This window comes from Hylobates moloch, unplaced genomic scaffold, assembly GCF_009828535.3.
Source record: "Hylobates moloch isolate HMO894 unplaced genomic scaffold, HMol_V3 SCAFFOLD_6, whole genome shotgun sequence".
Classification (NCBI taxonomy): domain Eukaryota; kingdom Metazoa; phylum Chordata; class Mammalia; order Primates; family Hylobatidae; genus Hylobates; species Hylobates moloch.
This window is the reverse complement of record NW_026652281.1, coordinates 17,056,126-17,067,094: the sequence shown is the minus strand read 5'-3', so window position 1 is coordinate 17,067,094 and position 10,969 is coordinate 17,056,126. Positions and strand designations below refer to the sequence as shown.

The following is a 10,969-nucleotide window of genomic DNA, read 5'->3' as shown; positions in this document are numbered from 1 at the left end:
AATATATTATATTATTTATATAACATATAATATACATAATATATTAATAATCATATATTATATATAATATATATTTATATTTATATATTTATATATAAATACAATACAATAAAATAAATATATATATATATATAGCAGTATGGAGCCTGTTTCATGGAGTTTACCATTTCTCAAAAGCCCCAAAGGAGAACCTTGGGTATATACACCAAGAGATCACAGCACTGTGCCTGAGGTATGTGAAACTACAAGAGAAACATGGAACATTCCTAACTCATTATTTTTACCAAAAGTTGAGAGTTGGAAGGATGTTTCTAAATGATGTAACTAGTAAGTATTAAAAAGTTTTTCAATTCTAAGACAAAGTATTCTCCCCACTTTAATATTTTTGAAACCATAGAGAAGCTTTCAATCAATATTCATTTTTTAATGGTGAGTTTATTAAAAGTAAATTACTATAATTTAGGAGAAAATCAGTATAAGAATGCCTGGCAAGCCTGAGAAAAGGCAAGGAAATCAGGGTGGTGACAGTGAATGATGAGGAGTGTAGTAGGAGACAGGTGGAGGAGAGAGCATAAACTGTTTGGTAGGTCATGGTGAAGACTTGGACTTTGGAGAAAGTCTGTCAAGGAGGAAGTGATCAGCTGTGTCAAATGCTGAGGATAGGTACAGTAAGATAAGGGCAAAGAAATGACCTGCAGTTTTAGCTGTGGATAAATCAACCAGTGACCAGTGACTGTAGGAGCACCTCAAAGAAGGAAACAGAACCCAAAGTGGTAATGCTTCCTCCACCCAGTAAACAGTCACCTCAAGCAAGCAACTCTAACAGATCAGGAAGGTGAGCTCCCAACTAAGAACCACTTAAGAGACCAACCTCCTGAAAGAAACCCAAAAAACTCAATTTGATTTCTCTCTAGAGAGACTAGAAAAAAAAAAAAAGTTGCAATTAAAAAACAACCATAGGCAGGGCACAGTGGCTCATGCCTGTAATCCCAGCACTTTGGGAGGCCGAGATGGGTGGATCATTTGAGGTCAGGAGTTTAAGACCAGCCTGGCCAACATGGTGAAACTCCACCTCCACTAAAAATACAAAAATTAGCCGGGCGTGGTGGCGGGCGCCTGTAGTCTCAGCTACTCAGGAGGCTGAGACAGGAAACTCGCTTGAACCCAGGAGGTGGAGGTTGCAGTGAGCGGAGATTGTGCCACCGCACTCTAGCCTGGGCAACAGAGTGAGACTCTGTCAAAAAACAAACAAACAAAAAAAAACTCACAACTGAAGACAAATGAGAATTTTCAGCTTGAGAGAGTACTCTAAAAGTGTCAGTAGGGGAACAAAACATTAGGCAATCCAGGGCAAAACTTCATGGCATCAAGGATTAAAAAAAATAAATAAAACAAAGGCTGGACACAGTGGCTCAGGCCTGTGATCCCAGCACTTTGGGACGCCAAGGCATGAGGATTGCTTGAGTCCAGGAGTTTCAGACCAGCTTGGGCAAGATGGAGAGACCTTGTCTCTACAAAAAAATTAGAAAATTGGCCAGGGATGGTGGTGTGCATCTGTGCTCCCAGCTGTGTGGGAGGATCCCTTGAGCCCAGGAGTTCAAGGCTGCAGTGAGCCATGATCACACCACTGCACTCCAGCCTGGACAACAGAGCAGGGCCTTGTCTCTCTCTCTTTTTTTTTTTTTTTTGAGACAGGGTCTCACCCTGTCCACCCAGGCTAGAGTGCAGTGTCATGATCTCAGCTCACTGCAAACTCTGCCTCCTGGATTCAAGCGATTCTCCCACCTCAACCTCCCGAGTAGCTGGGACTACAGATATGTGGCACCACACCTGGCTAATTTTTCTATTTTTAATAGAGACGGGGTTTCACCATGTTGGCCAAGCTGGAGGACCACGTCTCTTAAAAAAAAAAAAAAGTAAAATAACAAAAACATAACTAACAAAAGTAATTAACAAAGGAAAAAAAAATATGAGCTCGGACTTCTCATCAGCAACACTGGAGGCCAGAAGACAGTGTAGTAACTTTCTCAAAGTGCTAAAGAAAAAAGACTTTGAATTTATTATTTTATACTGAATTAACAATTATCTTAAGAGTAAATATAAAGGAAGGAGTTTATGATTCATTCTTCCCCAACCCCCAATAGAACCGTGCTAATACGACTATTTATTTTAGCAAGAAAATTAATGAATTCAGAAGTAGTAAAATGCAAGTACATAGTAGCATAGGCAAAAATATGTGAACAAAAATAAAACCAGTAAAATGTACTGGAAAATGAAAAGAAGTATAAAAAAATTCTAAGTTTTATGTGTTTAATTGCAATCCAGAGTCAAAATTCCATCAACAGTAACATGAGAGAAGGAGGATGGAGACATGTACTCTCACAAATACTTGATTTACACTGTAGAGTACCAATCCAGAATCCTGCTCATATAATGTTTGCTGGCATTTCATGAAACTTTAGAAGCTGATTTTGAAATTCTGACTCTTCCATATTTGTTAAATCTGGGATCAAAAGTTGGCTATCAGCATTCCAAAGGCTATTTTATTTTGCTGGTTACCTTAAAAAACAACCCCTATATCTCATTCTTAATTTTCTTTAAAGTTTTTTTTACATAGTCTCACTCACTTCCTTTCTACAAGTGGTTTAAACCTCTGTAGTATAGTGCAGCTATCAAGCATCAGCAATGCTTGGGCCATATAGGTGTCATTTTCAGTAAAAAGGCCATTTAAGCCTTAGCCAGATAATAGCACAAATACATTGTGTACCTAGGCTTCTTTTCATCTATTTACATTTCAATCAGCTGTTTGTCAAATGGACAGTGAATTTAAATGTCTTTCCAGAAGCTGCCTTTAAGAAAGATATGCAGTGAGCTAGGCCAGATAAAACAGAAAAACACCATGATGCTATCATAGCATTTCTTCCTTAGTCACCATCAACAGGACAACCTTGAAACAAAGACATGATTTCAGACCATACTAAGAAGTGCTTCTATTGTGCCTGTCTGTATGCAAGAGAACCATAAAAAATCTTAATAAATGTTACAATTTAAATGTTTTGAAAAAACACTGTTTTATAATACATACATGAGACAGGAAAGATAACTTGAGTGGCATCAAATTACAGACTATATAAACAGCCACTGTGTATAATAAAACTTACTGAATTAGAGTATATATTTTCCTACAACTTAGCCTGGAAGGTTGTATAGCACTTTGCTTTTTTGTGAGTTATTATGTTTATTTAAAAATGACAAGTATGATAGATGACCTTAAATAGTCTCCAGCTGCAAATGGTTTACTATCTTGAAAATACTTAGAATCATTATTTAAATATTTTCACATAATTGATTTTCATGAGTATTTTCTTCATATTATTTCGCTGCTTAAGAATTATCAACTAATCTCTGTAAAATAGCACAATTCAATTGTAAAATAGCACAATTCAATCATAATTTATCTGACAGCATATTAATGAAAAATGTCATATAATCTGGAAATTAGACTAACATACCTAAATATATCAACCATTTAAGAAAATGAAGCAAGTTAGAGTATGATCACTGATAAGTACTGCAATAGCCATAATCAAAAAACAATTCAGTCTGAAGAGAGTACATCTCAAATGCACTGCATTTTAAGTCTATAGATTTAAAAGGCACCTTTCAAATCTTCTTAGAGGTCACATTAGAATGTTTTAGATATTTAAATTAAAAAAAAAGGCAATGAGAAAGATTACTTTGCAGTTCTTATTTTTAAAGTTTAGAAAATATAACAGCACAATAAAGCTCATTTACAATTCAAAATAAAATCTAATAACTGGATTAAATCAACTGCTAAGAAAATAACAATTACTTACTTTGGAGGCCCATGGCTGAAGACAATTGGCATAACAGCGAACAAGAAAAGCCATTTCCTAGGCTGGAAAGGGTAGTTTCCTTTTCAAACCAGAGCCACAGTGATGAGTATGGTGATAAAATTCTGTTAAGTTTCTTTTTACAAATCATACACCACTGCAGTGTTTAAATAAAGGCAGCCTCTCCAAACCCCTTTTAAAACTAAAATCAGGAGCTTTCAGTAAAGTATTGTTCTAAATTAAAACGTTCACTTTAACAAGCAAATCACAGTAAATGAAGATGTTTACTACTCTGGCTCAGAATATACAGATATATACATGCGGCCTCAGGCACCTGGCACAGACATGCAGAGTGGTAGCACAACAGTTAATACAGTATCAGTCAAAGCAAATCAGGCAACATGCACCAAATCTGTGTTCCTGGATTCCGCGAAACCTTTCCTCTCTGTAATATAGCTTTGTCTTTTCTTCAACTTATTTCATTCTGTAGAACAAGCACTGCAGTGATTCTTCTGCATCAAAAGCAAACATTGTATCCTGAAGATTAAAGTTTCTTCTTTATATTCTTAACCACCAGAGGTTTAAAAAAAAAACAAAAAAAAAACGTTGAGCAAATGGCAGTTAGATGATATATGCTGTAACAGGTTTGTCCTGTAGAATGTCTAAGAATCACCAAGATTGTAATTATTTTCTCTATTCACATGCACTGTTTACAGCTCCGCAGCACTGCTTCTTATTCTAATGCATCAGTAAAACAGCACTGTTGATTTAAGTCTAGCTTTTCTGGTTAAACATTTTTATATAATATGGTACAAAACCACTGTATCTTCTGTTAAAGCAAGACTGAATGTTAGTGTCTTAATTCCTACTGTCCTTGCCTGTTTCAAAGCAGCTCCCTAAGGAGAAGCTCCTATTGATTCTATGCTCTGCAGTAAGATGAAATATCTAATAAGAAGGAAAGAGAGTGGGAGGAGAATAGAGCTAAAAGGATGACATCACCTGTACAGAAAGCCTCCAGAAACTGCATTAGATCAATTGGCTACTGTATCTGCAGATGCAGCCCAAAGAGCAATTTATTGAAAACACACACACACACACACACACACACACACACACACACACCATCCTCCCTTCCATGAGACATGTCAGCAAGCTAAATTCTTTAAGAAAAAAATTGGCTTGAGCAGCCTTTCAACTTCACAGTTTTAAAAATCCATTTTGATTTTTAATTCTGTACATCGATACAAAGCTATATTTGGGAAGCCATATTTCCTATTATTATTCAAATGTAATACAGTATTGTCCTCCCAAGGTAAAATTATAAGCTCTAATAAGATACCATTGCATTCCAAATAAACAAGGCAGCCTAGGTTCTCAGATGTCACGTGTTTGTTAACAAGGGGTTTCTGCTTGCAAAATTTGCTATTTATCAAATAACTGTTCTGAAAGATATAACCTTCAGGATCACTCTAAATTAACATTAAGAATATACAAACTAGTACTAAAATTTGTAAGTAGATAGTAAATTTAAATGGAAATAATAGAATTTCATTTTGCAAAGGGAAGCTAGAAAAAAATCACGTGTACACCAATAGTTGCAGCATGAACCAACTCCTTTCAGAAAGAATAATCTACACAACATGGTACTTTCCTGTAGCCCAATGCTCAATTCCTAGAAAAAGACAAGAAGGCAGCAAAACTCACTCAGAAGAAATCAAAGAAAATGATTAAACCTGCTTCCCGAGTGTGGACTAAAAAAAATTGCCCCATTTTTCTATAGAAATTACAGAAAAAGATTTTAATTTTGCCACACCCCCTTCCATCTGAAAACACAATACCACTAGTACCCATCCTTGTTCTTCATGCTTCTACTACAAGGCACTAGATACTCCAACTAAGCTTGCAATGGTTGCTCCTAATGGCCAAAGTAAGACAGTTCCCAACAGTAAAATATAGTTAGTTACACCTCCAGGCAGCAAAATTATGAGAAAAACAATCAGTGAACAAATCAAAGCAATAGAATTATTTTGCTTTATTCACCTAACACTTTTATTTTGGGGGAAGCGGGGTGTGCAACATAAGAGGAGATGTTACCCGGGAGACAGGTATTTTAACAAAGGACTCCACTGCAGAAGAAACATCTTGTCGTTAGGCACAAAAAAAATAAGTTCTTCAATATCTTTGAGAAAAGTCTGAGTCACTTTCTGAACAACACTATGCTGCCAATCTGAATTACACTGCTACTTATAAAACTAGAATTTAAGTTAAACTAAGTATAATTTTGAACAAAGACAAGTTATGCTTTCAAAATATGTAATTATTTAGATTTTCATAAAGCTTTTAAGAATGTTTTTCTGCCAAAATTCCAAAAGACACAATACCAAAATACACAATACCTGCATTTAAATATAAAATTAAATCTCACAAATGCAAACAAGCAGGACTAGTTTTCTAAACATAAAACATGCAATACTTATACAGGTTGATTTTCAAGCACCAATGTGTGGTTTTTTTGTTTTTTGTTTTTTGTTTTTTCAGTTTAAATCAACCATACACGAGTTGGAATTCCACTTGATACTTAATATTGTACATTAATTAAAATCTAATGTTAATCATTCTTTACAATAGAAAAATGATAGTAGGTACTTCGTATGTACATGAAGACAAACTTTCACTTAAGATAAAATTTCTAAAAGATGAGTATTTTACAATAAATATCAGTAGCAAGATTCAAGAATACCAAGAATTTCAACACCAGACAGTAATTATATTCATGTATAGTACCAACAGAATATATTATAGCCGAATCAAAAAGCAAAATTTTACTGCACACCTTTCCCCCTTTTTATAAATCATGCTGATCAACACACAAAGAAAGACCTCAAGCTGGGTAGGGGAGACAGCCATCTCTTAGCTGCTTTAAAAAACTGCTGCCCAGTGTGAGAAACGCAATCCACTAGTGCCATATGTTAGACCTACTGTAGTAAACACCAACTCAGCAAAGGAACAAAATTCTCTTTTCCTTTAGTTTGGCTTGTAAGTGAAGATGACATCATCCTTTTCCTTTTCTACCAATCATCTCATAGTATCTTCGATTCCACGGAACTGTATAGTGAACCTATCATGCTAAATCTCCCTGTGTAACAATACCAAGAAAAGAAACAGGCCAAATCCCATACTCAACATGGGGAACCACCAGCATTCTGATGAAACAACGACTTCACCTTTTGACTACTGAATGAAGAAATAAACATCCTTTGAGGAGAATAGTAATTTATCAAATAACTAAAATAAATGACTAGGTGAATAACCTATTTTTCAGTTGCATCACTTTCAGAATTTTATCACGATCTCATCTCATTATCTTATCAATTCAAATGAATGAAGTGCAGCAAAGGAGAATGTCCTGATCTATCTATTGTCTAGGAATCACTACAGGCCAGCCACTTATGAATACGTTTCCCCTGCATATGAAATGCCATGATGCTAACCCCTATTAATGAAATCTTTACCTTTAGAAAGGTCTTTTGCACTACTATAAAATAGAGCAATGTATGTTGACTTTGTGAAGATTCAAATCATGACGAAATACTTTTATAAAAGTGTAAATGCCACGTAGTTATTAAAATTTATGTTAACTGTGTATATTATTTATAAACAAAAATACAAACTGAAATATTTGAAATCATATTGTTTAGAAAGCCAAAGATAAGGTTCTGATAGTTACTAAACTAACCGTAAACATATCTTTCATGTCAATATGTGACAACAGTGAAAAGAAGGACAGAGAAAGGTTACCACAGATGAAGGTAAGCCATAAGAGGATATACATTATAGGCATTATGAAAAACAAACAAAACTAATGATAATAAAAACTGGATTTATCCTAACCGAGGCATTTTATTTACTTACTATATTTATTAATAGAATTTATTCCCAATCTGCAGTGAAATATTATAATCACAATTTAGGGAAGTCAAACTCCAAAGAAGTTAAAGAACAAAAGAAAAATTCTGTAGTTTTACAAAATAAAGAGGACACTCATTTCTGTATTTTAGTTATATTTGTTTTTTGAAATATAAACTTAAATTGTACTGATTTACATAGTGAAAACACTTTAAATCTTTTGGAAAATAAATGGATAAATGACTGAAATGATCATAGGTAACACAAGCCATTTCAAAGGATCATAACCATCTTTTCCACCCCTTTCCCCCCATGTTTAACATGAACATCTGAAATGCATCTTTGCAGTTAACAGACAGTTAACTCTAATTACTGGTGCCCCTCAGGACTTCTGCTTTCAAACTGCATACCTATTCCTCAGCCTTCATGAAGGAGGGGAGGCAAGAGTACCAACACTCTTTTATTCTCTTGTAAGAAACAGTGTGCTTCAGCATACTGTCATATATATATCCACTAACTGATCACCCCCATTTTTGTTGAAAATCTGTCACAGCCACCAGCTGGACACACATGCACTATGAAATATGATCCATCCTTAGGGAGTAATAGAGGAAGAAAAACCAAGAAGGAGAGAGAAACCGTCATCATCAACCAAGGTGATGTAAGCTTCTATAATTAGAATCAGTGAAATTGAAAGAACAATAAAAGGCACCACTATGCTTCTGCTTTCCCTCTACACTGTGTATCAAGCATCTTCATACCTGCACAAAAGGATATTATTTTGTATGTAGTTACTCAAGTATATGCAAACCTAAAGTTTCAAAACGGCGTATTAATTTTCTTCAAAAAGAGAGCAACATATATAAATGACAAAAAATGAACTCTCATTTAAAACTATCTGTGAATCCTGGGTTCCTTTGTATCCCTTGTTCATAAAGATGACCATTATGTCCCTTCTCTACTTTTAAATACTACATTTTCTAGCACTGTAAAAGCCACATACACAACATAGCACAGTTAATAAACACATGCCAAATCAAACTAAAAGGCAATAACACTCAGCATTAATTTGTTTGCTATGTCTGAGTAGTTGTTATGCCCCTTCCAACTGGAACACTGTCATAATCATTGTCTTAGACCACTGGTATACATTAATATCTGAGTTGCCTTAAACAATTATCAAAAGAGCCTTCTTTAGCAATTACTCCATAAAATATTTCAAGTATGATAAAAAGTCTGTCTAATTCTGGTTCCCTGGGCAAATCTGTCTGAATTAGTGTCACACCATTAAGGGAAGAAGAACTGCCCCAGACAACCAGAGGGGCAAGCCCTGCTCTCCTCCTCTCAGTACTCAAGAATTTTATACATAGTGAATAATAAAGACAATTTAAAAATGCCTATTTAGAAGTTACCAATATTTATGTAGAAACTTAAAATAATTTTCATACCTTTAACCCAGTAATTTCTGTAACTCAATCCTAAGGAAATAATCAGAGTCATGTACAGATTTTTCCCTAAAAGTTATTTGTAATAGGAGAAAAATTGGAAGCCACGTGAGAATACTTCATTCCACTCATACAGCATTATATTAATATTGAAAATAATGTTTTGGAAAAAATTTAACTGCATGAGAAACACAAGGATACATAACTAAACATTCAGCATCATCTAAATTAATCAAAATATTTAAATTAATCAAAAGATATATACAGTCAGCCCTCTGTGTCCATGTGTTCTGTACCTGCAGATTCAAAAAACTGTAGACCGAAAATATTTTGGGAAAATCCCATTAAAAATAATAGTAGAGGCTGGGGGTGGTGGTGATTACATCTGTAATCCCAAGTTTGGGAGGCCGAGGCAGGCTATTGCTTGAGCCTACGAGTTCAAGACCAACCTGAAAAACATGATGAAACTCCGTCTCTACAAAAAAAAACAAAGCTGGCTGGGTGTGGAGGCACATGCCTGTAATCCCAGCTACTCGGGAGGCTGAGATGAGAGGATCCCTTGAGTTGGGAGGTCAAAGCTGCAATAAGCTGTGATCGTTCCACTGCATTCTAGCCTGGTTGACAGCGAGACCCTGTCTCAGATAAAACCCAAAAAACCAAAAACAAAAAACGACTACAACAATAAAAAAAATTACAAATTTCAGTATAGCAACTATTTACACTGCATTTACACTGTATTAGGTATTATAAGTAATCCAGAAATGATTCAAAATACAGCCATGCATTGCTTAACAACTGGGGTACATTCTGAGAAACGTGTCATTAGGCAATTTCATCGTTGGACAAACAACACAGAGTGTAGCTACACAAACCTAGACGGTATAGCCTACTATATACATAGGCTACATGGTATAACCTATGGTTCCCAGGCTATGAACCTGCTCAGCATGTTACTCTACTGAATACTGCAGACAACTGTAACACAATGGTAATTACTTGTGTATCTAAACACAGAAAACATACAGTAATAACAGGCAGCAAAATCTGATGTCATTTATGTGGTCTGTCATTACGCAACACATGACTGTATATGGAAGGATGTGCATAGATTACACAAAAATACTACACCATTTTATAAAAGGGACTCGAACATCCTCAGATTTTAGTATCTGCAGGGGGTCCTGAAACCAAGCCCCCATGGATACTGAGGGACCACAGTACATAAGTGACAGTAGCTATCTCCAGTTTTGAGGATGATGGCAAGTTCATTTCCTTCTTCATACTCTTCTATATATTTTACATTTCTACAATAAGCATTTCTTCACAAAATTTAAAAAAAATCTGCTCTAACTTGGCATTTGTCCTAGTTTTAGTTGTATCACTTCTATGCTTTTTGTCTATTTGTGGACTCAATACCTTCTAACTAGGTAGAAAAACTTATCAAGAATTCCATATTATTTCCTAGAAGATAAATGAGGAGAATTCTCCTAAAGGATATTAGATACTCGTGAACAAAAACAGAAAGTCCTCTTTTGTTTTTAACGTAGAAATAACCACAAAGAATATACACCTGTTCAGAGTATTCTGGGCTGTAAATAGAGAGAGAAGAGAAGCAATATTGAAAAGCTGAAGATTCTTAGAGGTGGGGCTCCAAATTTCTCAGTAGTAGTGTGATCAGCACTCACTGTCTTATATAAAAATAAGATTATCAAAGATCCCATTTGCAAACTTTCTGAGTTTAGAAGTAAGAAAAGTCTGTTTATT

At 35.1% G+C, this 10,969-nt stretch overlaps 1 protein-coding gene across 6 annotated transcripts in view; it reads right to left on the bottom strand.

The window, feature by feature from the left end:
• RAPGEF6 (Rap guanine nucleotide exchange factor 6) overlaps window positions 1–10,969 on the bottom strand; it is a 213,515-nt gene that overhangs the window by 104,931 nt on the left and 97,615 nt on the right. Inside the window, exon 1 of one of the 6 annotated variants that reach the window (XM_032156513.2) lies at window positions 3,858–4,848. The exons of the other annotated variants lie outside the window; for them this stretch is intronic. Coding sequence (XP_032012404.1) covers window positions 3,858–3,911 — 54 coding nt within the window. The 5' untranslated portion in view covers window positions 3,912–4,848. Of the gene's footprint in view, window positions 1–3,857; window positions 4,849–10,969 lie in introns of those variants that run through there. 6 annotated transcript variants of the gene reach the window in all.